We start from the raw sequence: 27,884 nt of genomic DNA, 5'->3' as shown, positions 1-27,884 counted from the left end.
TCCATAGATGCAAGAATAGGGTCATAAAATGAATTCTAGATATTGGGGATTTGGGTTTTAAGGTTTATGGACTGAGGTTGAAATAAGGATCCTCTGTTAGATGGTGTTGTTAGGCTTATATTGATTGGGGTGATGTGGGATCACCCATAGTTATGTGTATGGAGAGGGTATATGGCGATTTGATGACTTTGGAACAACTTTGGCACGTTCGAGGATGAACGTATGTTTAAGTGGGGGAGAATATAATGACACGACCGATCGTTTTGAGATTTAGCATTCTATTCGGTGGTTTGAGACTTTGAGTACCTTCATATTATGTATTACGACTTGCGTGTATGGTTGGTTTCGGTTATCGAGCAGTTTGGGATTTGATTTGGAAGAATGATTCTCGTTTTAGAAGCTTTAAGATGGAATAGTTGATCAAGGTTTGAATTTATGATAAATGGACTCGGAATCATGTTTTAATTATTTTAATAAGTTTGAATGATGATTTTGGACATGTCCACAAAGTTTGGTTAAATTCCGATGAGTTTTGGATTGGTTTGGGCTGTATGGTGATTGTTTTCGGTTTCGACGTCGCTTTGAGCAGAAAGGTTACCATATTGAGCAAACGTCCTTTGATTCATGTTTTGACTAAACCATTATATCCGTATCGTAATTTTGAAATCATCAAGTTTCGACATCGTATGAGGAATTTATGGTCATTTTACTAAGAATTGAGTTGCCATATTTTTTCAGATTAATTACGAAATGGCCACTGTATTCGTATTTAAAAATCTGCACTATTTTCAAATATTGAAATCAACATATCTCCTTCATTATAAGGTTAAATGGAGTGATTCAAAAGCCTAAATTAACTGGAAATTTACATGAAATCCGTTGGAGGCATCAAAAATGAGTTTAGGGATCGTTTGGCATAAGAAACGATGCAGAACAACTCGGGGCCTATTAATGTTGTTGGAGATTTTCTCATCTTGAAAGTTTGGGATTGGGAGAATTCAAGGATGTTCTTCAAGTTTCTTACATGGGATAAGTGTTTTCTACTCGATATTGATTATATTCCGTGATTCCATCTTCGTTTTTAGCATTTGATTGATGATTTCAAAAGAGAAAATGGAGGGTTTTGCCTAAACTTTTCTAAAGTGAATTTTTATGTTTTGAACACCGATTCGGAGTCAGAATTGAGTGAAATTAGGAAGGTTGGACTCGTAATTGAATGAGTTGTCGAATTTTGTGAGTTTTGTCAGGTTCTGAGGTGCGGGCTTGGGTTTGACTTTTTGGTTGACTTTGGGTAAATGTATAAAGATTCAACCTTTATCGATTCAGTTTGCTTCCTTTGGCATTATTTGATGATTTTGAGTTGCTTTTGGCTAGTTTCGAGCTATTCGGAGGATGATTTGAGTGGGATGGTGCTTCTAGAGTATCGATTGGGCTTGTTTGAGGTAAGTATTTTGCCTAGCTTTGTGTGGGAAAAACTACCCCTTAGGGTTTGGGTTGATTGTGCTATTTGTGTTATGTGAAGGCCGTATGCGCAAGGTGACGAGTAGGTACACGGGCTATATGTGGTATTTGATCAGTTTAGATTATCTAGACTCTTTACATGCCCTTAATTGAATTGTCATAACATGTTATATCTCTCATTGTTAATCTACTCTTACATGCTCTATTTAACGTTATTAGCACTCGCTCTACCTCTTACTTGTTATTTTGCTCTCATATGCTTTAGTTGTAGTTATTGCCTTCCTTATTGTCTTGTTACCTCTTAATTATTGAATCACTTTTAATTGAAGTTGTTATTTCGTGGAATATCATCTTGTTGAGTTACTGGTGTTGAAGTTGTAATAGACGTTATTACATTGAGGCGAAGTTGTTAATTATTGATGTACCTTTCCTTGTTGAGCATTATCATTCATGTTGTTATTGTTGAAATTCTTATACACATTGTGATTGAGCCATGGGTTATTTGTTGTGGAAATATTGGTGTTGTTGACTTTGTGGCAAGTTGTGGCATATGGGCACTTTTGGTGCGAGTTGTGATTGTGTTGTGATATTAATACGCATACTGTGATATAAGTCTAGGGGTTAATACACATGCGGTGAGATAAGGTGGGCTTGATACGCGTGTTGCAAGTAGGGGAATTACTTGAAGCCATGCGGTGAGATAAGGTGGGTTAAAATACGTGTAGCTATTTCGGGAAAAATGATTTTCAAAATTAAAGTTAAGGCTCACTTGGTGATATAACAAATTATTATGATTGAAATTGTGAAATGTGAATACGAGGCGGTACCTTGGTAGTGATTTTCATCGTTGGTTGTAAATCAATAATTTTTTTCCGCCGTTGGTCTTACATTGATGTTCTTTCCATTGTTAGCTTATGTATATCTTGAACAGGTTTCTATGTCTAGTAGGTGTCTTGACTTGGCCTCGTCACTACTTTACCTAGGTTAGGCTTAATACTTACTGGTTACCATTGTAGTCTATTCATGCTACGCTTCTGCACATTTTTGTGCAGATCCATATATTCTGATTGTGTTGTTGAGAGTTGTGTCTGCGTGGTGAGAGATTTCAAGGTATACCTACTTGGCGTTCGAATGCCTCGGAGTCACCATCTTATTTCATTATGCTACTATTAAATTATAATTCAAAACAGTATTGTGTTTAGAAATTCTAGTGTGTTTTAGTAGTGCTTATGACTCGGTACTACCGATTTTGGGAAAATATATAACTATTGGCCGCTTGTGGCTATGTATGTCATTTAATGGTTTATAATAAATGATTATATAGTTCAATTCTGTTATCAAATTAGCATGTGTTAGGATTACCTATTCTTAGAGACTAGGTGCCATCACGGCATCTTAAGGTGGGAAATTGAGGTCGTGACAAGTTGGTATCAGAGATCTAGCTTCATAGGCGCTGCGAGTCATAAGCAAGTTTAGTAGAGTCTTGCGGATCGGTAAAGAGACGTCTGTACTTATCTTCGAGAGGCAATAGAACTATTAGGAACCACTCCTTTCATTTCTTATCGGGCGACATTGATTCAACTTGAAGCATAGATTTTATATCCCTTTACATCCACTCATATATGTTAGCATATGATCCTTTGTGCTTATTTCGTGTGTTATGTTTCCCATTGTGTGGTGGATTGATAGCATTGCGCTTCGTGGTGGTATCTATTGAGCTGGTGGGATGGTTCCTTCATTTCCATTCTCTTTCAATCATTGGGTATATTTGAGTTATTGTTCGGTTGTGCACGGATTGCATGGTATGTGGATCTAAGTAGTATTTGTGAGACAGGTCGGTCGAGTAGCTTATACTAGATGAGGTGAGGTAATTAGGCCTGAAATGAGTGCCATCAAATTTGATCAGCGCATGTTTGCAAGAATTGTGTCGCTGTCCGGCTCGGATTTTGCCTATGGTTCTTATCGTCAAGAGAGCTCCACGACTTGTTAATCTGATGGGTAGTTATGAGTTTTTATATGTTTCTTTCATCAGTGGCAATGTATGAAGGTTCAGAACAAGATTTTAGTTGATATGAGGTTTGTTACCAGTGCCGGGATGGTTATTGAGCAGTTATTGCAGTCAAAATTTATCGCTATGAGTATTTAAGTTATGTGGTATATCATGTGATTATGTCTTGGGTTATGGTTATGAATTGATACAGCTTGTTCAGAGTTATAAGATGCAAAGATGGAAGAATAGGGTCATAAACCGAGTTCCGGATGTTGGGGATTTGGGTTTTAAGGATCCTCTGTTGAGATGGTGCTGATGGGCTTATATGGATTGGGGTGACATGGGATCACCCATTGTTATGTGTATGGATAGGGTATATGGCGATTTGATGACTTTAGAACGACTTTGGCATGCTTGAGGACAAACGTACGTTCAAGTGGGGAAGAATATAATGACCCGACTAGTTGTTTTGAGATTTAGCATTCCATTCGGTGGTTTGAGACTTTGAGTACCTTCATATTATGTATTATGACTTGCGTGTATGGTTAGTTTCGGTTTTCGAGCAGTTTGGGATTTGATTTGGAAGAATGATTCTCGTTTTAGAAGCTTTAAGTTCGAATAGTTGATCAAGGTTTGACTTTTGGATAAACAGACTTGGAATCGAGTTTTAGTTATTTCAATATGTTTGTATGATAATTTTGAACATGTCCACAATGTTTAGTTAAATTTCGATGAGTTTTGGATTAGTTTGGGATATATGGTGATTGTTTACGGTTTCGACGTTGATTTGAGCATTAAGGTTTCCATATTGAGCAAACGGCCTTTGATTCATGTTTCAACTAAACCATTATATCCGTATCGTACTTTTGAAACCATAGCAACTGAAATCATCACGTTTCGACATCGTATGAGGAATTTATGGTCATTTTACTAAGAATTGGCTTGCCAGAATTTTTTTAGATTAATTACAAAATTGCCACTAAATTCGTATTTTAAAATCTGCACTATTTTCAAATATTGAAACCAACATATCGCCTTTATTATAAGGTCAAATGGAGTGATTCAAAAGCCTAACTTAACTGGTTCACATGAAATCCATTGGAGGCATCACACGTGAAATCCATTGCTTCTTATGGCATTATTTGATTATTTTGAGTTGTTTTTGGCTAGTTTTGAGCCGTTCGAAGGATGATTTGAGTGGGATGGCACTTTTAGTATATCGATTGGGCTTGTTTGAGGTAAGTATCTTGACTAACTTTGAGTGGGGGAACCGACCCCTTAGAGTTTGGGTTGATTGTGTTGTTTGGGTTATGTGAAGGCCGTGTGCGCAAGGTGACGAGTGGGTACACAGGCTATATGTGGTATCTGACCGGTTTAGATTATCTAGACTCTTTACATGCCCTTAATTTAATTGTCATAACATGTTATATTTCTCATTGTTAATCTACTCTTACATGCTCTATTTAACATTGTTAGCACTTGCTCTACCTCTTACTTGTTATTTTGCTCTTATATGCTTTAGTTGATGTTATTGCCTTCCTTATTGTCTTGTTACCTCTTAATTGATGAATCACTTTTAATTGAAGTTTTTATTTTGTGGAATATCATCTTGTTGAGTTATTGGTGTTGAAGTTGTAATAGACTTTATCACATTGAGGCGAAGTTGTTAATTGTTGAGGCACCTTTCCTTGTTGAGCATTATCATTCATTTTATTATTGTTGAAATTCTTGTACACATTGTGGTTGAGCCATGGGTTATTTGTTGTTGACTTTATGGCAAGTTATGGCATATGGGAACTTGTGGTGCGAGTTGTGATTGTGTTGTGATATTGATACGCATGCGGTGGTATAAGGCTAAGGGTTGCAACATACGCATGCGGTGAGATAAGATGGGCTTGATACGCATGTTGCTAGTAGGGGAACTACTTGGAGCCATGTTGTAACAACCCGACCGGACGTTTTTAGCATTTGCACTTCGATTAGTGGTTTGAGGGAATGAGTAGCTCCGTATGATGTATAATGACTTATATGTATCATCGGTTTAGGTTTTTGCGTGATTCGAAATTATTTTGAAAGGATGAATTTCATGTTTGAAGCTTTAAGTTGGAAGAGTTGACCAAGTTTTACCTTTTAGTATTTGACCTCGTATCGAAGTTTTGATGGCTCCGTTAGGTCCGGATGGTGATTATTGGCTTGGGCGTATGCCCGGATTCACATTTGGATATTTCTAAAAGGTTTCAGTATTATTTGACAAAAAATGGAAATTTGGAGGTTTGTAATGTCTATAAGTTTGATCGGGAGTTGCCTTTGATGATATCGGGTTCGAATTGTTGTTCCGGGAGTTGGAATAGGTTCATTATGTCATTTGGAACTTGTATGCAAAATTTGGATTCATTTCGTATTGGCTAGGCTTGAATCGGACACTTGGTTCAAAAATTGAAGTTTATGAACTTAAGAGATTGATCTTGATCAACGATTCGTGGTTTCGATGTTAATATTTGTGATTTGAGGCCTCGAGTAGGTCCGTATTATGTTTTGAGACTTGTTGGTATGTTCGGACTGGGTCCCGAGGGGAGTTTCAGCTTGGTTTCAGACCATTTCTAGGCCATTTTGAGTTGCTGGTTTTTGGCTACAGCAGTGAGCATCGTGATCGCAGACTTTGGGTCGCGTTCGCGATGAGTAAAATGGAAAAAGGGCAATTGTGAATCGCGTTCATGGATCATTCTTCGCGTTCGCGAAGAAGAAACTTTGTTGTCACTGATCCGACTTTGGCAGCTTATATCTTGCAATCTATAAGGAATTTGGATATGATCCAAAAATAAAAGTTGTAGCCCTTTATGTTTAGTTTTCAAAAAATCAAATCATTTATCATTTGGTTTTTTTATACAAAGTGTTACGGTGGATACACTATAGGTTGTCTGGAAGAGTTGGGCAAGCTTGTTGGAATTTGTTCATCGCGATCGAGGGGGAAATTTCGCGATCGCAAAGGTTAAAAATTGAGCAGGAATATTTTTTGAATCGTGATCGCAATTTGGGGACCGCGATCAGGAAGAGAGACCCCTGGCAGTGCATTAAAACATCAAATTTCAGGATTTTTAGTTCATTTAGCTTATTTTGAGCTATGGAGCTCGGATTGAGGCGATATTTGAGGCGATTTTCACCATATGGATTGGGGTAAGTGTTCTCTACTCGATGTTGATTATATTTCTTGAATAGATCCTCGTTTTTGGCATTTCATTGATGATTGCAAAAGAGAAATTGAGGGGTTTTGTCTAAAATTTCATAAAGTGAATTTTTGAGTTTTGAACATCGATTCGGAGTCGGATTTGAGTGAAACTAGTATGGTTAGACCCATAATTGAATGGGTTGTCGGATTTTGTGAGTTTTGTCAGGTTTTGAGTTCGAGCCCGAGTTTGACTTTTTGGTTGACTTTGGACTTTTGATTAAAGATTCGACAATTATCTAATGTATTTGAGTTGCTTTTGGCTAGTTTTGAGCAGTTCGGAGGTCAATACGGGCGAGATGGCATTTCTAGAGTGTTGTTCGGCTTGCTCAGAATTGGATTCGGCTTGTTCGAGGTAAGTAACACTTCTAAACATAGTGCTGAGGGTATGGACCCCTGAATATACGTGTTATGTGTTTGGTGTTGAGGTGATGCACATGCTAGGTGACAGGCGTGTGGGTGCGCACCGTATGAATTATGACTCAATTGATTCTGTGGTACTGTATAGTGACCTAATCTTGTTTCTATATATGAAATTTTTACGTGCTAGAGTAATTGAGCTGCGATCCATGTTAGAAACCATGTTTAGGCTATATGCTTATCCTATTGGGACCCACTGCGGTCATTTTTGCTATTGAGTTATTTGCTTAAATTGCAATTACATTCTCAGTCATACCTATTCATTGTATATCATATCCCAGTCTCTGATTTCATTTGTCTCATAACATATTATCATTGTTTGGGCCAATAGGCATGAGATTTGTGAGACCGAGAAACTGGAGAGATTGATGACTGAGTGAGGCCGAGGGCCTGATTGTGAGGATGTTTATGGGATTGGGCTTGCACGCTGCAGCAGGCTTTATTGATTCATGTCATGATTTGCTTATATTAGCGCTTGGGCAGGATTCGCCCCTCCGGAGTCTGACATAATAGCAGTGAGAGCAGGTACATACTGAGTGCAAGTGAGAGTACCGAGCGCGACGTGATTGGGAGGACTGAGTGACTATGAGGACTGAGTGACTTTTTAGGACTGAGCGAATTGATACTCCGAGAGTATGCATATGGTTTTATCACTATTTTGCATTACAGTTGACATGCATACATGGCATATAGGCATTGAGATGTATTTCCTCATGCCGTACGGAATTGTGACATTCATGACTTCACATACACATTGACATGTAGGCATAAATATGTACTTTCCTCATGCCATCTGATAATGAAAAATCAAAGTTTTTAGATTTACTCATATTTTGGTGATTTCGGTGAAACATTTAGGTTTTATTGATATACATGAAAAACATGCCTATTGTTCGGAACTATAAATAAGCTGAGCATTATATCTTTGAGTTATTACTTGTACTGCTTTAGTTATATTGTTATGAGTTGTTCCTGGCTGTTGGTGTTGGACTCTGACCTTTGTCCAAGCTCGTCACTACTTTCAACCTAAGGTTAGGTTTGTTACATATTGAGTACATAGGGTCGGTTGTACTCATACTATACTTTTGCACCTTGCGTGCAGATTTTGGACGCTGATGTTGCTGTGTATGGCAGGAGCTATCATTGAAGACGTACATGCATTCCAGTTATAGCTGCATCTTGTTCTTGGTAGCTTTAGATTTATAAATCTGTTTATGTACATTTTGAACAGATGATTTACTTATTTCATATTAGCTTTCTAAACTCTATGTCTTAGAAACTCATGATTTGTACTACCAGTCTTTGGGAATTCTTTGTATAAAAGCTCAGTTATATTATCGTTACTCCTCTCAGTAAATCTCTTTTAAATTGGATTGTTGCTAATGGGCTTACCTAGCGGGTTGGGTTAGGTACCATCATGACTGGTTGGATTTTTGGTCGTGACATGTTGGTAATAGAGCTCTAGGTTCATAGGTTCTATGAGTTATGAGCAAGTGTCTAGTAGAGTCTTGCGGATCGGTATGATGACGTCCATACCTTTCTTCGAGAGGCTACAGGGCATTTAAGATAAACTTCCCATCTAACTTCCCTTATCGTGCATAATTGATTCAGCTTGAAGCGTATCTCTTTTAATTCCTTCCACTCCCTCGTATGCGCATGTGAGTGCTTGGTATCTGCTGTACATCGACGGCTTATAGATGAGGTGCGAGATGTCTTTTCTATGTTTTGGTGATGAGCCAATCTAGAGGACTTGAGGCCGGGTTTGGACTGCAACTTAGGCTCGATAGTTTCAGTTGTGTGAGCATGTGCTTTTGGACTTCTATGTCCAGTGGTGTCCCTATGAGTGAGACAGGTTGCTTGGTGAGTGGTTGGATGGCTATATGATGAGTAGGATGTGAATACGGGAAGTGTTCAGATGGTTTGAATGTGTTGAGAAGAATTTGCTTAAAATGTAAAAAGGACTATTGGGTGTTTGATTTTGTCTTGATGTGTCGTATAGTCTCGAGTTATGAGTGTGTTGGATGATCTCTCATGTTGTTTAATTGTGGAACGAATTAGATTCTATGTCTTGTTGATAAGTTCGAACTCAGGAAGATTAATTGATTGCATAGTAATTGTGGCTACGAAAGGGTATAGAAAGATGCCAATTTGAGGATAAGCATGTGGGTTATCTCATGTGGGGTGGTCTAGGGAGGTGTGATCCTTATGATGTTGGTAGAGGCTTTCTTTTCTACCAGTGGGTTATAGGTGTTGCAATTTGAGTTTGAATCGGTTGAGAAAGTTGACATGACCGTCACGAGGATGAATGTGAGCTTAATAGATGATTTGAGGTAATATATGGTTTGTGTTACATGAGCTTATGAAGGATTTAGTCGAATATCACTACGGTATTATGGCAATAATAATGTTCCGGTCATTGTGAGTTATCAAGTATTTTGATCAATGGCTTTGAGCCAAGTGGGGGAGTCTGCTATCGATGATTTGATTGCATGGTTACGTGTTGTATTGGTTTTGGTCTGAGGCATACTTGTGGATCGGTTATGACTTGTAGAGACTGGTTTTGAGGATGACTTACGTAAGAAAATTTCTGGATTCATGGTGTATTACACATTATGGGTATATGGGAATCATGGAATAATTCAATTGTTATTCTTGAAGGATGTAATGCGCATAGAGTAGGAATTTGCTCAATTGCATTAAGGTGGGGTTAATTATTTGGGTGTTGTCGTGCTAATGGGACACAAGTCGTTTGGCCCGTTTGGGCAGTGCAATAGAGATTTGAGTAGAGTGGATGACTCTCGAGAAGGTTCTAATGAATTCAAGATTCATATTTAGCAATTGAGAATTTTTCAGATTTGTATATGGCTAGAATCTGAGATTTACATTGGATGGTGTCGAGACTCGCAATATTTCTCTATCATTATGGATTCTATATTTTCAGTATCAGGGAGGTAAAAGAAATGACTTTAGTTTCACAGAAGGTCTTTTCAGAGTGGGTGTCTCCGTTGTGGTAGTTTCGCGGTGTTTAAGAGGGAATAGATTGACTTATGGGCCTTAGGGCGGAGTGGTTTTATGTTAGGATCTCTCGTGGTGAGCTTCGGGTAAGGATCGTGGTGTTCTGGCAAGGAGAAATGTCAACTTTAGGGTAATTCGGAAGGAACTCGGAGAAATAGGACAGCTTGGTAGTAGATTGGATTAGCATGGTGATGGATATGATCAGTTCTTTTGGTTCTTATGATGAGGTGAGGCTTTACAGGTGTTTTGCGGCAATACTCTTGGATTTGGTGACCTGTGTGGCTTGGTTGAGTTAGAGAGATTCAATTCTGATGGCTTGGTTATGTGCAAATGGGTTTCGAAGAGTTCTCGATGGTTTCTCCCACGGTTTGAGATAGATATTTCCTACCGCCGTGAGGAGCATGTTGTGTATTGTGATTTTCTCTTGGATGGGATCAAATTGAAGGTTTTTGACTGATCGGGTATGTATTCTGTTGGTGACTCATAGTTTATTATGAGATTCTCATACTTTTCATATGATGACATGATAGATGCGGTGTGTTATGTGAGATTGAGATTTGCATGTGCAAGGTCACAGTTCAGTTTTGAAGAGAAAGGTCATGAATTCTTAGACTACATGGATGGTTTCAGATGACTAGATGAATGTTATTACTACTTGGAATTGCCTGAGAAGGGTGCGCATTTCAAAAGGCATACTGTATTTTGACTTACGTATGCTTCATTAGTATTGCGGTACTCGGTTGGTTGATCGACTGCTGATGTTCAGATTTTGCTATGTGACATGGAAGAATTATAGAATTGTTTCTCGTAGGGATGATTATGTATGAGAGATGTTTGTCATTCTAGTGGTAGAGTTGGGATCAGCTCTAGGGATTCATGTGTTCTATGGATTAGGAGACTGGGAGTTCTCAGAAGCAGATTATTTCGGGGTTGTGGACTCTGATAATGTGGCCAAAGTGTAACAACCCGTCCAGCCATTTTGAGTATATTAGTCATGATCCCTATTTATTGCCTTCTCTGTGTTATACTATGGTTACGTGACTTGCCGGGATATTTGGTTTTGGTTTTGGGTGAGTTTCGGAGTGAAATGGGACATATAGTCCCTAAACTGGAAGGTTAAGTCATAGGAGTTGATCGTAGTGTGACTTGTGTGAAGATGACTCTGGAATGGAGTTTCGACGGTTCCAATAGCTCCGTATGGTGATTTGAGTCTTAGGAGCATGTCAGGATATTGATTTGGAGGTCCGTAGGGCATTTTGGCGTTATTTGGCGAAAGTTGGAAATTGGTGGAATTTTGGAAAGTTTGACCGGGAGAGGACTTTTCGATATCGTGGTCAGATTTTGATTCCAGAAGTTGGAATAGGTCCATAATGTCAATTATGAATTGTGTGCAAAATTTGGGTTTAATAGTGGTTATTTTGGTATGAATCGACGTTAGTTTCGGAATTCAAAAGTTCATAAGTGCTTAGGCTTGAATCGATGCGCGATTCATGATTTTAGAGTTGTTTGATGTGATTTGACACTTCGAGCGTGTTTGTATGATGTTTTAGGACTTGTTGGTATATTTGGTTGAGGTCCCGGAGGCCTCGAGTGTAATTCGGACCATGTTCGACGCATTTCAGTTCATTGTGGAATTGCAGAAATTCTGGTTCTCCAAGTTCTGGTTTCCTCTTATGTGATCGCGGAATAGGGGCCGCGATCACGAAGCTTTGAGATTTGGCAGGCGTGGTTTGGTGCTATGCGATTGCGAGATGGCTTGTGCGATCGCGAGGCTGGGTAGGTTGATAGTAGGCTATAATTGCATGTTTTAGTTGCTTATCGCACTCTAATTTACTGCACTTTAATTGCGTTTGAGCGTTAATTGCTAGTGTTTTTTTACTAATTGTGTGTTTTATACCTTGTAGGAGTGATCCCGAGCTATGTGGATGTTATGGCATGAATTCAAGCTATTCTCGAGCTTTGAAGTCTGAGTAAAAGCTCAAGGATTAAGTTGGGATCATGTTCAGGGATCAATGGACAATCATGCACTTAACGAAAGAAACGGAGAATTGAGCAGGACGCCACCCAGGTGTGCGAGCGCGCACTGGGAGCGCATGTGAGGCAGTCTTCTGGCCAAAGTACGCGGCCATATGCGCGAGCACACTCCCAGGGAAAAAAGATATTTTTGGGACTTTTGACACATCTAAAACCTATGGAGAAGTTGGAGAAGAAGAAGTACAAGGAGTTCATCATTCAATCCTCACTCAAGACAAGAGTTTGGATCGTTTAGAAAAAGCACTGATCACGTCCAATTACCACCCCAATTAAAGGAATAAGAAATAGGCATTACAATAATAAACTCAACACGAGTCGGGATTGAATCCATAAGGAGTTTAAAATATGTGTTGAGGTAAATACTTAAGAAAGAAATTCGAAATAACTAGATTTAGCTTTCAAACAAAAGTGGGTAATAAATCTTCTAAATTAAACTACTAAAAATATTTACTAACTAATGAACAAGTAATGATTGAAATATTTTTTTGAAGTTTTATCAAATAGAAAAAGTCATATGGTTGTAACCTTTACCCATGTGTTAACCTAATGGGTAGAGTAAATCTATGCTGGCTTGGTAGATCGGAGTTTTGTTATGACTCTCAATGCACAAATACACACTCAATACCTCTCGGTTAAAGAGTAATTATGCCCAAATTGTCTCTCTCAAGTCCAAATAGGTAGCAATCAAAGCAATTGAATATGAGTCCAAGTTAGATTATACCTATATCTATTTCAAATCCTTTAACCAAATTAATCGATACTTTAACTTGCTCAATTTCTTGTTTGCCAAGCTTTTCTAGACTAAATTTCTCTTTCTCAAGAACAAAGTCAAATAGGCATGAATCAATGTTTGCAATCATTAATTCTAACTATAAAGCATAAACAAGTCTAAGTAACATTAACCCAATCAATAACAAGCATTAATATTAAACACCCATAAGTTCTACATACTAGGGATGGATCACAACCCTAGATAAAATTTAGCTACTCATAGCAATTGACATAGAAAAATGAAAAGAAGAAATTGAAGACATAAAACTAAATTAAAATGGAAAAGTAATCGATCCACTCTCATTGTAGCTCAAAGTTTTCCCAAATGGCTAAGAATAACTACCAGTCGCTGTTACAATACAAAAAGATGCCCTAAAAAGTGTTTCATGTCTATTTATAGTATTCTGAAATTCCTTACAAAAATACCCTTCGGAGGGTTCTGCGGCCACACTTTAACATCTCTGGTCCGCACTTTGGTAAGTTACTGTTGCGAGTGCTTTTAGTTGGAGGAGTTATGTGGTCGCACGTTAGTTTCTACGGCCGCATTGAATTGCTGCGAACCGCACTTTGAGGAGGCTTCACTCTTTGTTCAATTGCATCTTCTCTGATCTTTCAGGCTTGTCCGTGCGAACTTGATTATGCGGACCAAGTGCGATCGCACTTTTTGGTTTGTTGACCGCACTTTTGCCAAAAATCCTTGAAGCTCCATATCTTTGTCTACGGCCGCATTTTATTTTCTGTTGGCTACATTTGCTTTTTGTGGCCGCATATGAAATTCTGCGGACCGCACATATCTTCACATTTTTCCTCCTTGATGATCTTAACTGGAACATCTCTTTGTTGAGTTATATTTCTTCGTTGAGCTTACATTCTCCTGCACATATGCAATTCACCCATTTTCATTAGATTCAGAGACAAAAATCTTTGCTTTTGGACTAGAAACTAAAGCATGTACTAATAAGTGGTTAAACTCCACACTTATCAACTCTCCCAAACTTAAGTCTTTACTTATCTTCAAGAAACTAGATTAGTTACCTACATTCCTCAGTGTATGATCATTTCAGGGAGTCACTTACAAGTCATTTATAATCAATCGAGACTAACGATTACCCACAATACTCATGCACTCTAAACAAGGTGGAAAGTATTTTCAAAAAGGTGCAACTTGCATGTAATTCTAGTGTGACATTTGAGCCTCAAAAATTGACTTCATTCATTAAGGATTCTTGCTCTTTCATGTAAATGATGGTGGACTCCAAACTCTTCCTCTTCTAACTTACATTTGCAATGCTCACTTAAAGTTTCAACACTCAAGTTCTAGAGCAACAAAGGTTTCACTATTCTCTCACAAAGGAATGTCACAAGTTAAGCTTCAAGTACCATAGGCTTGTCCCTCATGTAAATGAGGTTGAGACTTAATCGAAAGAGGAGTTTCTACTAAACATTTGAACTAATAATTGAGTGAATTCGAGAGACTCACTTGAATATTAAAAGTGAATTAATTAGAGTTAAATCCCAGACATTTATCTTGCACCTATCCAATCAATCCCTATTTTTTCCCATTGATATCTTCTTTGCTTACTCTTGTTGCGATTGTCATTAGCCAATAGTTTAGACATTTAGTTTATTTTCGTTTTAAACCACACAAATCGAAATTGTCGATCATCTTGGATAGCAATTAAACTAGAAGCTACGAAAACATTGTTTAAATCCAATCCCTGTGGATATGATATTTTTCTATACTATATTGAACTAGCGAGCATATTTAAGTGTGTGTTTTGCGCTCGTAAATTTTGGCGTCGTTGTCGGGGATTGACAATTAATAGTGTTTGAAATAGTTTGTGGTGCTAATTCAGGAATTTTTCTTTTTATTTTATTTTTCTCTTTTTACGTTTGGTGTTACTTGAATGTGCGCAGGCTACAGGTTAGAGTGGTGCATGACTCGATCCTCTGGGAAGGAAGTGCTCCCACACGAACCAGAAATTGAAAAATAACTGCGACAGTTGAGGAAGGAAAAAAATCTCCCTGAGAATATAGAGAAGGTTGGGCAATCCTCAACCAAGGAAGTTATGGCGGAAGATGAGGATAATGTTGATTTGGCTGCAAGAGAGGCAGCTCAGCAAAAAGAAAAAGCTACACAAGATGCTGAGGAGAAAGCTCTTCGAAATGCACAACTTGTCTATGAAGAGGAGAGGGACCGGTCTACAACCAAGTCTTATCAAGTGTGAGACCACCTCCAGTTGAAGCTAACAATTTTGCGTTAAAGTAGGGGTTTCTTCAAACTCTTCAAAATAATTGTGTCTTCAGAGCAAAGATGAACGAAGACCCAAACAGTCATCTAATGGACTTCGAGGAGATCATGAACACCTTTCAATACAATGGTGTGTCACAAGATGCAGTTTACTTAAGGACATTCCCCTTTACACTCAAAGATGATGCAAAGCACTGGCTTCGAAGCTTGCCTAATGGATTGAATAGAACGTAGGATGAGATGACTAGAAAATTTCTTGACAAATATTTCTCATTAGCTAAGATAGGCAAGTTTAGAAGAGAAATCCATAACTTCTTCCCGAAGAGACTGAAACTGTGTTAGAAGCATGAGAGAGGTTTAAGGAGATAGTGCGAAAGTGTCAACATAGCGGAATTGAACTCTGGATGCAACTCCAGGATTTTTAGGATGGATTGACTCCAGCCTCACGCAGAACATTGAGCAATGCAGCTGGAGGCTCATTGATGAAAAAGACTCTAGAGGAGATAGTCACAATTCTAGATGAGTTATCTGAAGACGCAAATCACTGGCCCTCTGAAATTGCTGAAAGAAGAAGATCAACCGGTGTTCACCAGGTTGATGCTAACACATCTATGTAGGTACAACTTGATGCCATGGCGAAAGAGATAAGGAAGCTGACATTTGTTTCAATATAGAGTGAGAATCACACAGCTTGTGATATATGTGGAAGAGGACACCCTACTCATGAGTGTCAAGCTTCAACTGAGGAAGTAAATGCTGTCGGAAATTATAACTTCAATGAAATGGGTCAGAAGCACCCCCAGTGTTTCGTGGAGTTCACATGGGCTAATGTAAATGCCTGGCAACAAAACAATCCCAGATTTCAAGGACAAGGAGCTCCTGGTTTTGTGAATCAGCCGAGGCCGCAGTTCCAGCCTCAACATTCCACTCAGCCTGGGCTAGAAGATCTAAATATGTCCTTCATTATCAAGACAGATGAGAGATTAAATGCTCATGGTTCAGCTATCAAAGAACTTGGCACTAGTTTGCGAAACTTGAAGAAGCAAGTGGGACAAATTGCAACTATATTGTCTGAGAGAATCCCAGATACTCTACCAGCTAACACTGAGATAAATCCCAAAGAAATGGTGAATGTTGTGACTTTGAGAAGCGGGAAAGTGTTGAAAGATCCCGCCCCTATCCAACAAGAGAGTGTACCTGAAAAAGAAGTTGAGGAGCAGCTAAAAAATGAAGTTGATAAGAAGAAGAAAGGCAAGAAAGGAGCTGAGAAAAATAAGGAAACTTCAAGAAGGGAGGAATCTAATGAGAGCGAGCATATACCCGCTCTACCCTTTCTCCAAAAGTTATATAGAGAAAAACTGGACAAGCAGTTTGAGAAATTTCTAGGGATATTGAGGCAGGTTAATGTAAACTTGCCATTCACAGAAGTGCTCTCACAAATGCCAGCTTATGCCAGATTCTTGAAGGAGATCCTTACAAATAAGAGAAAGATAGAAGAGACCTCAGTGGTCAAGATCATAGAGCATTGCAGCGCAATCTTACAAAATAAACTCCCACAAAAGTGTGGAGATCCAGGAAGTTTTACTATACCTTGCTCGTTAGGCACTCTTAACTTTGATAAATCTTTATGTGATTCTGGTACCTCAATTAATTTAATTCCTTGTCCATTTATAGGAAATTGGAGAATGAGCTTGGAGAGATAAGGTCTGCACCAATATCTTTAGAGCTGGCAGACCAAACAACTATAATACCCGAGGGGATAGTGGAAAATGTCTTAGTGCGGGTAGATAAGTTTGTATTTCCTGTAGATTTCATAGTGGTGAAGATGGAGGAGAATAAAGAGGTCCCCCTTATTTTAGGAATACCATTCTTAGCGACGGGCAGGGAAATATTAGACATACATGATAGAAAGCTCATGCTTAGAGTGGGTGATGAGACGGTGACTTTCGAGATGAATGTGGAGATGGGGTGAGAAAGGAGAAGCTAGCTGCAAGTGTAGAGTGGAAAGTGAAAAGCTCGAAAGAGAAGGTCCCAGTGATTGAGAAAGACAAGTGTGGGGTGTAACCCAAGGAGGCTGAGAAGAAGCTGTCCGCATGGATGTGTGCACTAGTTCAGGCAAGAAGAATGAAGCCCGACTTCGACTCAGACCCTGACTAGAGATTCAGGGAAGTTTCATATACCTTATGCTTTTTAATTGTGTGTCATGGGGACAAGCCATAACTTAAATTGTGGGGTGGGGGATGTATTTGTATGTATGTTGTATGTATATTAATTTGGTTAGTGTCTTTTGGTTGGTTGTACTAGTTTGGTAGAAAAAATTTCAAAAAATAAAATTTAACATTTTTCGATTTTTTTCGACGATGGATATCATTCGACAAGTTTCCTGAGGGATTAAAATCGAAAGAAAAAGGCAAAAAGAATTTCTTTTTGTTAGGAAGTGTAAAAATACCCCTTTGGTTTATCTTTGTGCCGCAGTTCTTTTCCAAGGGTTTTGTTTGAACCGGGTCTAATTAGTTTTATTTTTAGAAGTAGGAAACCTTGTGCTATGGTTTGAATTGAAAACAATGTCTCTTGACTTTATTATACTTTGAGAATAGTGAGTATTTTAGTTGTGACGCTTAGGCTCAGTTCTTTACTCTTGCATAAGTACCTTAAATTGTATAATCTTAACTTTGCTTAACTGCTTTGGCTGGAGTGTCTTGATAATCCAATCTTGAGTAAGTTATGTGCCATGTGTGTGTGAGGTTTTGTGTATTCTGTGCATTACATTTGATGTCTAGAACTTGCCCCTTGTGTTTGCAAAGCGAAATAGTAGTTTTATTCAGTCTTGGAAGTGATATAGGCATTTCTTTGTTGAGACGATGATATGAATTTACCCACCAAATTATTATGTACCGTAGTTAACCCCGTTGAGCCTGTCATCCTGTTTCTTTGGTAACCACATTACAAGCCTTACCCATTTGTTTGAATGAACCATCTATTTGAGCCATTTACCTCTCGTGAGCACTTGAAATTGTATGAACTTTGTAAAAGTTGAAGTGTGGGGTGATTGGGTTGGTTTTTGAGTGGAGCTAATGAAATAAGGAGAAAGGTGCACTGTTTTATAAAATTAAGAGACACTTAAATTTAAAAAAAATAATATAGATAGTGTATTGTTGTGAAAATTATTCATTGATAAGTGGTAACTCTTGATGTATTTATGCTTAAAGAAGTTGGGAGTTAATTTAAATTGATGTGAAGGTCCAGTATTGGGTTGACATAGGTGTGGAGTTTTAAGAATGAGATGTATGTATTAAAGTGCTTAGGGAGGTGTAGTAACTCTTATATCTAAGTGTATCCTACCTGTCCCGCAACTTATATTACAACTAATTAAAGTCCTACTTGATCCTTGACTGAATGAGTTCAATTAGTAGAGTAGTACACTGCGGGTAAGCCTATGGTTCATCTTTTATCGCATATAAATGTTGTTTCTGAGAGTGAGCGAATTCTTTCAATTTGAAGTTCCTAATTATGCTTAAATTTGATTGAGTGTGGAACTACTCTCTTTTGTTGTGAGGGCACGTGATTCATGAAGGAAAGAAAATATTGTTGACCTTTGTGTTAGAGTAAGTGAGCGAGTTGTAAATAATGTGTGGTACTTTAGAGTCAAATCTTGAGGCGAGGATGTTACGTAAGAGTGCTTAGTCTATTTTAAATACTCTTGGTATCATGAGTTATGAGAATTGTTTAAAAAGTTCGTGTCATTATAAAGTGTAGTTTGATTGCTCGAGGACGAGCAATGGTTTAAGTGTGGGGTGTTGATGGGAGGCTATAATTGCGTGTTTTAGTTACTTATGGCACTCTAATTTACTACACTTTAATTGCATTTGAGCATTAATCGCTAGAGTTTTGCACTAATTTTGTTTTTTATGCCTTGTAGGAGTGATCCCGAGCTATGTAGATGTTATGGAAAGAATTCAAGCTATTCTAGAGCTTTGAAGTCTGAGTAAAAGCTCAAGGATTAAGTTTGGATCGTGTTCAGGAATCAACGGACAATCATGCACTTAACAAAAGAAATGGAGAATCGAGAAGGACGCCACCCAGGTGCGCGAGCGCACACTGGTCACACACTGGGAGCGCATGTGAGGCAGTGTTCTGGCCAAAGTGCACGTCCATATGCACGATCACACTCCAGGTGCGCGGCCGCACACGTCCTATTCCGGAAAGAGTCCTATTTTGCGTAAAAGAAGGTGTGTTCGGTTGGGCCCGACCGTACTTGGTATATATACATGGAGAAATGGTATTTTTGGGTCTTTTGACACATCTAACACCTAAGGAGGCGAAGGTGAAGTTGGAGAACAAGAATCACAAGGGGTTCATCATTCAATCCTCACTCAAGACAAGAGTTTGGATCGTTTTATGTTTTCCTTTACTTTAAACAAACTTGTGATGAATTGCTCCATATCTATGGTGTAGTTCTCTTTAGGGTTTCATGGATTTGGTACTTTGTTTTTTGTTGATTATAACTCTAGTTTTTATGTAGTGAATCGTTTTGGATGATTTAATTGTTGCATCTATATTCACATGTTCATGTAATAAAGAGAGGCATAACTTGTGATATCGTTGCATTATCTTGTTGGTTGAGTTCATTAATTCTTCTTAGTAATAGAAAGAGGCTAGTTGAATTGTGGTTTAACCCTAGTTAGGAGGATAATCGAGAGAGGTTCTCCTAAAGACCAATCCACCACGAATTCTTGCATATCTTCACTGAGCTTAAATTAGTTCATATTGTGAGGTTGAGACTTAATCGAGAGAGGAGTTTACACTAAACGTTTGAACTAATAATTGAGTGAATTCGAGAGACTCACTTGAATATAAGAAGTGAATTAATTAGAGTTAAATCCCAGACATTTACCTTGCACCTATCCAATCAATCCCTATTTTCTCCCATTTATATCTTCTTTGCTTACTCTTGTTGTGATTGCCATTAGCCAATAGTTTAGACAATTAGTTAATTTTAGTTTTAAATCATACAAATCTAAATTGTCGATCAACTTGGATAGCAATTAAACTAGAAGCTACGAAAACACTGTTTAAATCCAATCCCTGTGGTTACGATATATTTTTATACTATATTTAACTAGCGAGCATATTTAAGTGTGCAGTCGCATTTTGGTCTGGGAGGTGAGTGCACTACTCTATGCGGTCACATTTTGGTTCACATGATTGCGTAACCTTGGAAAGTTTCTCACCACGTTCGCGTGCGGTCTTCCGCATTCGCGCAGAAGTGTAAATAACTAGGTAGCAGACATAAGTTTAAAAATAGAGGGTTTATTTCATATTACACAATTTGGACTTTGAGAGCTCGATTTAAGGCGAATTTTCGAGGGATTTTCAGAGGGATTGTAGGGGTAAGAGTTCTTAACTCATTTTTGGTTAAATTCCACTAATCTATCTCTGATTTCATCATTTAATTTAGGATTTGGGTTGAACAATTAGGGGGAAATGGAGGAAACTTCTTAGCACGAATTTTGAAGATTTGAGCGGGATTTTGGTATCGGATTTGTGTAATTCTTGTATGGTTGGACTCGATATCGAATGTGTGTTCGATTTTTGTAATTTTGGTCGGGTTCCGAGATGCGGGCTCGGGTGAACTTTTTAGGGCGATTTTTTTCAATTCTTTGTTAAGATCATAATTTATTCATTTAAATTAGTTTTCTATAGTTATATTTATAGTATGAAATTATTTTGGCTAGATTCGAGGCGTTCGATGTTGGAAAATCGAGGGAAAGGCCTTCTAGTTGATTGATTTAGCTTGGTTTGAGATAAGTGACTTGTCTAACCTTGTGGGGGGAAACTCCCCTTAGAATGTGGTATTGTGGTGATAATTTGTGATATGTGAAGGTCATGTATGAAATGTGACGAGTGCGTACCCAGGCTAAATGTTGATATTCCGATTTTAGCTACGTAGTTTCCTTTTTATGCCATAATTGAGTTACTTTAGCATGTTATAGTCATCATGTTTAACCTAACTATTGATACTCATGTGATGGTATAAGGTCTAGGTTTTAAAACACATGCGATGAGATAAGGTGGGTTTGATACGCGTGGCTAGTAGGGGAACTACTAGAAGCCATGCGGTGTGATAAGGTGGGCTAAAACGTAGGGTGCTATTTCAGAAAAAATGATTTTCAAAACTAAATGTAAAGACTCCCGCGGTGATATAAGAAAATACTGTGATTTATTTTTATGATTTGGGACTACGAGACGGTACCTCGGGAGTGCCCTTTTGATCTTATCTATTTGCTGTATTTTTGGGGTGTTGTTTCTTTAACATGTAAAATCCTTATTTTCCTTTCGTGATTTTATTACCTTCCTTGATTTCCGTGTTGTTACTTTTCTGTAATTTTTTTATTATTTCCCTTCCTTATTATTTCAGTATATCATTATATTTTCTGTCTTGCTTCTTATTATCTCCAGTAGGACCTCGACCTGACCTCGTCACTGCTTTATCAAGGTTAGACTTGGCACTTACTGGGTAACATTGTGGTGTACCCATACTACGCGTCTGTACATATTTTGTGCAGATCCAGGTACATCCTATCAGCCTCGGTATTAGCGCGTTGAGTTGCTTGCTTTGGAGACTACAAGGTACACCTGCCCGCGTCTGCAGGCCTTGGAGTCCCCTTCTACCCTCTTTTGTTTTTTATTTCTTTACATCTTTATAGACAATGATGTATAGGAGTGTTCAGTACTGTATATAGAGCTTGTGACTTATACTTTCATCGAGTTTTGGGAGATGTACATGTGGAGTTGTAGATTTTATTTCATATAGTTATTGATGTTTTTGAGATTTAAATTATCATTTCAGTTATTCTGTATGTTTGTTAGGCTTACCCAGTCTTAAAGACTACATACCGTCACGACATCTTACGGAGGGAAATTGGGGTCGTGACAAGTTGGTATCAAAGCTCTAAGTTCATAGGTTTTATAAGTCACAAGCAGGTTTAGTAGAGTCTCGTAGATCAGTACGGAGACATCTGTACTTATCTTCGGGAGGCTATGGAACTGTTAGGAAAAGCTTCACTTCTTTGATTCCTTATCGTGTGAAATGTTTGACTTCAGATTCTAAATTTTTGTCTTTCTATTCACTCACAGATGGTGAGGATACGTACAGTCAGATCAAATGACCAGACACCCGCGCCCTCTGCTAGAGCCACGAGAGGCCAGGGCCGGGGTAGAGGCCAAGGACATCCACGTGGTGCAGCCAGAGCACCCGTACGAGCTGCTACAGAGGAGCCACCAGTAGATCTAGTTTGAGGGCTGTAAGGCCCCGTAAAATTTTACCTAAACTCGGGGTTCGTGGAGCCGAAGTAGGCTTATGTGTTGATGGTTGAACAATGCATTGGGGAGTTGAAGCAAAATTTTGGAAATGCAGGGCATTTCTGCAGTCCATTTTGCGGTCGTAGAACTGGTCTACAGACCGCAGATCTGCCGCAGAATGAGGCAGAAATCTGGGCAAATTTTTGGACCATTATACGGTCCATTATGCGCCCGCATAATTACTTTGCGAACCACATAATCACTTTACGGGCCGCATAACCCCTCGCAGATCCAGCAGAAAACATTCTGGAGGAACGTTCTGCGACGCATTATGCGATTGCAAAATAGGTCTGCAGACCGCAGACCGTTTGCAGAGTGAGGCAAGGGTGCCTAGTTCCGGGGGCCATTGTGCAGACCACAGAAGTGTTATGCGGTTGCATATGTGACCGAAGATCTGCATCGGGGCTTCATTTTTTCTAATATTTGAACCCAACCCCATTCTTATAAAATAGCCGTGGGGTCATTTTAGAAGGTTAAAACATATATTTCTAGAGAGAGGAAGTGCCATAGAGTGAGAAAGGAAGTTCCTAAGCTCGTCACTCATCAATTCTTGCTCAAAGTTGAAGGATTTACAAGAAGAATTCACTAGGTCTTCATCCTAGAGGTAAGGTTCTACTCCATAGCCCTCAATTTAGTGATTTTAATTGAAAATAGGTAATAAGCCAAGAAATTATTGGGTGTGGGAGTTGTTTATTTTACATGCATGTACAATCAAGGGTAGTTGGAAGATTGTTGAGCTCTTTTGGATAAACTTTGGGTAGTGGGATGAAAGAATCCACCATAGGAGAATCTTGAAACCTTAATGCACACCTAGTGTTTGATAAAAAGCTCAAGTGAGCTGCAACTATGAACTCCATTCTAATTTATGTTCAATTTTGCTATATCTCTAAATAGATCGAAGTGGCTATGTTTCCCATAACATTGTAGTAATTTAAAAAGCTCGAGGCAAGGTATGTTGGCTAAACTGTTCTCTTAGAATTAAACCCCAAAATATCCTTGTAAGTCCCGTGTTGCTCATTATAAATTGATTATTTCGAATAAGCCTGTGTCGAACGATATATGCGTTCAATTGTATTCCAAATGTTCTTGTTATGTTGAGTTACTACTTGAGAAGGTGATTAAGCATGAGTTGTATGTTAATACATTATGATTTAAAAGCATGTTTCTAATGAAAGCTATCACGTCAATTGTGTAAGAAATCGCATGTGCCTAAAACCCTAAATTGCTCAAATATGTGTTTAAAGTCTTAATTAAAAAGGCCATATTGTTTATTATCCATGATGTTATTTGAAAGTGAAAGAAGAGAATATGAAACATGACGTTCGGCCAACGTGCCAAAAATGATATTGCGTTATGGCCAATGGTGCCAATAAAATGAATGACATATAAAAGAATATGAATTGAGTGGTAAATCCTTTTAATAATAAATACCTTGGGAGTATCGTTTATCCACCGAGGAAGAGTAGGTCAGAACAACCTAACCCCGAAACTACACGTGCCAGTGTAGGAGTGATTGAAGGGTTAATCCCCGTGTTAATGTGATGAGACTGTTTCCCCTTATATGGGATGAGATTGGTGTTGTGATGTTTCCCCTTATATGGGATGAGATTATTTCTAGTGAGATGTGATGTGATGTCAACCCACACGGCATTGTGGTGAGATAGCTTAGCCGATCGGTCTGAGATAGGATGTCATGCCGTGCACATGGTGGTAATTTAAGGGTATGTCTCGGGGTGATACGGCTTAACCGGTCGGACTGAGATCGGACTCCGTGCTAAAACACGGTGGTGTATCGGTGCTAAAGATCTCCCAACTTAAATTATAGAAACTTACTTGAAATTTACCTTTCCCCTAATTTGACACCTTGATACTGCTTGAGTCTATTATTGATTTTATGTTTTATGCTCCGTCTACTGTTACTTGTTCTATTGAGAGGGTGTTTAGTTTTATATAATAGTACTATTCCATATGTACTAACGTCCCTTTTGCCGGGGGCGCTGCATGTTTAATGGATGCAGGTGGTTCCATAGAAAGTGGTGTTGATTAGTGATAGCAGCACACCCTCTCCTCAGCTGACTTTGTGAGCCCCACTTCATTTTGCGGTCTTATACCTCTTATCCTTTGTACATAGCATTTTGAGGTATAGCCGGGGCCTTGTTGCCGGCACTATCATAGTACTCTTTTGTTCCTGTTAGAGGCTCCGTAGACATAGTGTGGGTTGTATCTATTTTTGGGATGGTTAAACTAAAAATGTTGTAATTGTATCATTTGTTCCACTTTAACTATGATTGTACAAGGTACTGTTTTGGAGACTTGGTAGCGACGTAACTAATGGGAATGAACTGGTGTTATTCACATGACCTCTTACTGTTTAATTAATGATATAAATGTAGCTTCTCTTTATTCATGGGCGAGTTGGGTAGAAGGTATTGTACAGGCTTGCTCGGCCGAGGTATCTCGGTTGAGCACCGGTCGTGCTCCTCGAGGTCGGGGTGTGACAACGGCAGGCACCTGGGACGCCTATTGTTGCACCAGTCCTCTAGGAGACTCTCGCCCAGTGTTTGAGCATGTTCGGCACCTAGGCTCAAGCAGGGTTGATACTGCTTGCTCCTGCCACATCTTAGGTCGGGGGGGAGCACAGACTCCCACCACCCGTACCCTTAGAGCAGCGGGTTAAGGTCAATCAAGTCCCAGAGGTCATACCAGTACAGCTGATAGCCCCAATTCAGCCCGTGGTTAGGGCAGCAGTTTCTAAGGGGGAGCAACTCAAGCTCGAGAGGTACAAGAAGTACCACCCTCCTACTTTCAGTGGCTTGGCGTCAGAGAATGCCTAGGGTTTTCTTGAGAAGTGCCATCGTATCCTTCGTACTATGTGTATTACAGAGTCTAGTGGGGTTGCTTTCACTACGTTCCAGCTTAAGGGAGAGGCTTATCGGTAGTGGCGAGCATATGAGTTGGGTAGTCTGACCGAGGCATATTCACTCACTTGGACTCAGTTCTCGGATATGTTCTTGATGGAATATGTTCCCTAGAGTCTCACTGATGCATGGCGCGCAGAGTTTGAGTAGTTGCGCCAGGGTTCTATGATTGTGTTGGAGTATGCGGTCTGGTTCAGTGATTTGGCCAAGCATGCACCAGCCTTGGTTGCTACTATTAGAGAGCGAGTCCATCGATTTATCGAGGGGCTCTACCCCAGTATCAAATTTAGCATGGCCCGAAAGTTGGATATGGACATCACATACCAGCAAGTAGCGGGGATCGCTAGGAGATTAGATGGTATGTTGACTCGGGAGAGAGAGGAGAGGGAGGCCAAGAGGTCTAGAGAGTCTGGCACATATAGTGGTACCCGTGCCCCAGTTGCAGCTCATCATAGTAGGGCTATGTGAGTCACCCTATTCATTCAGCACTTCCAGCTTTCAGTGGTATTCGGGCCACTCCTAGGCCTTGGGCTCCCTATTATGCACTACCATTATCTAGTGCACCTCTTGCATGGGGTACATTCAGCGATTTTTCCAGCCGATCAGGCCTTGAGCCAACCACAGCAGCCACGTCCCCCGAGAGCTTGTTATGAGTGTTGTGACACTCATCATATGTTGAGGGATTGCCCCAGATTCAGGAGGGGTGCATCTCCACAGACTACTCAGGCTCCGCGTATTCCACCAGGTCCTCAGGCTTCTCAATTCATGGTCGCCACACCAGTTGCCAACCCCACCTGTGCAGCAAGCTATAGGTGGAGGTCGAGCAGGTAGAGGTCGCTCTAGAGGGGGAAGCCATGCCAGATATTATGCTCTTCCTGCTAGGATGAAGGCAGTTGCATCCGACTCTGTCATCACCGGTATTGATCCGGTCTGTCATAGATATGCATCAGTCTTATTTGATCCAGGCTCCACTTATTCCTATGTGATATCTTATTTTGCTCTATATTTGGGTGTATCCCGTGGTTCTTTGAGTTCTCCTGTCTATGTGTCCACACCTGTGGGAGATTCTATTGTTGTTGACCGTGTGTATCGATCTTGTTTGGTTGTTCTTAGTAGTTTTGAGACCAGAGCCGATTTATTATTGCCCAATATGGAAGATTTTGACCTATTTGATCAGCTACTGGGTGCAGATTATTCTCTAAGATCGACTTGCGTTCAGGCTATCATCAGTTGAAGATTCAGGAGCCACATATCCGGAAGGCTGCCTTTAAGACTCGGTATGGACATTACGAGCTCCTTGTGATGTCTTTTGGGTAACCAACGCCCCACCAACTTTCATGCACTTGATGAACAGTGTATTTTAGCCCTATCTTTACTCATTAATCATTGTGTTTATTGACGACATTCTAGTGTACTCTTGGAGTCGGGAGGAACATGAGCAGCACCTGAGGATTGTGCTTCATACCTTGAGAGAAAAGAAGTTATATGCAAAATTTTCAAATTGCAAATTCTGGCTAGATTCGGTGGCATTTTTGGGTCATGTAGTATCGAGTGAGGGGATTAAGGTGGATTCGAAAAAGATTGAAGTAGTGTAGAGTTAGTCCAGACCGTCTTCGTCTACGGAGATTTGGAGTTTTTTAGGTTTGATAGGGTATTACCGTCGATTTGTAGAGGGTTTCTCGTCTATTGCAGCACCTACGACCAGATTGACCTAGAAGGGTGCTCCTTTCAGGTTGACCGAGGAGTGTGAGGAGAGCTTTCAAAAGCTCAATACAGCTTTGACTACAGCCCTGGTGTTAGTGTTGCCTTCGGGTTCGGGGTCTTATACTGTATACTATGATGCGTCGCTTATTGGTCTTGGCGTGGTGTTGATGCAGGATGCTAGGGTGATTGCCTACGCGTCTAGACAACTAAAGTTGCATGAGAAAAACTATCATGTCCACGACCTTGAGTTAGCAGCTATTATTCATGCCTTGAAGATCCGGCGGCACTATTTGTATGGTGTCCCTTGTGAGGTCTACACCAATCACCGGAGTCTGCATCATCTATTCAAACAGAAGGATCTTAACTTGCAGCAACGGTGGTGGTTAGAGTTGCTTAAGGACTTTGATATCACCATTCTATATCATCCCGGGAAGTCCAATGTGGTGGCCGTTGCCTTGAGTCACAAGGCAGAGAATTTGGGTAGCTTAGCATATCTACCGATAGCAGAGAGGCCATTAGCCTTGGATGTTCAGGCCTTGGCCAACCAGTTTGTTAGATTGGATGTTTCTGAGACGAGCCGAGTTTTGGCTTGTGTAGTGTTTTAGTCTTCTCGTTATGATCGTATCAGAGAGTGCCAGTTTGATGACCCCTATCTGCTTGTCCCCAATGACACGGTTCAGCACGATGATGCCAAGGAGGTCACTATTTCAGATGACATCGTATTATGGATGCAGG

The 27,884-nt window shown here is 39.6% G+C and overlaps 1 protein-coding gene across 1 annotated transcript; it reads left to right on the top strand.

Annotated features, from left to right (window-relative positions):
* The first annotated feature begins 14,983 nt into the window (after positions 1-14,983).
* Positions 14,984-17,137, top strand: LOC138894060 (uncharacterized). The gene is made up of 5 exons (XM_070178734.1): positions 14,984-15,138; positions 15,222-15,395; positions 15,617-15,758; positions 15,840-16,726; positions 16,840-17,137. Exons 1-5 carry the CDS (start codon positions 14,984-14,986, stop codon positions 17,135-17,137), a joined length of 1,656 nt encoding a protein of 551 aa, XP_070034835.1.
* Positions 17,138-27,884: the final 10,747 nt, after the last annotated feature.

The sequence above is a fragment of the Nicotiana tomentosiformis genome, chromosome 6 (genome assembly GCF_000390325.3).
Source record: "Nicotiana tomentosiformis chromosome 6, ASM39032v3, whole genome shotgun sequence".
NCBI classification, from domain to species: domain Eukaryota; kingdom Viridiplantae; phylum Streptophyta; class Magnoliopsida; order Solanales; family Solanaceae; genus Nicotiana; species Nicotiana tomentosiformis.
The sequence above is the reverse complement of the archived record's forward strand: the minus strand, read 5'-3'. Positions and strand labels throughout refer to the sequence as shown.

Coding starts and splice junctions, on each gene's coding strand:
- LOC138894060 (XM_070178734.1), top strand. CDS start 14,984: ATGGCGGAAGATGAGGATAATGTTGATTTGGCTGCAAGAGAGGCAGCT. Junction 15,396..15,616: donor CCTAATGGATTGAATAGAAC/GTAGGATGAGAT, acceptor AGCCTCACGCAG/AACATTGAGCAATGCAGCTG. Junction 16,727..16,839: donor CAAAATAAACTCCCACAAAA/GTGTGGAGATCC, acceptor GTCCATTTATAG/GAAATTGGAGAATGAGCTTG.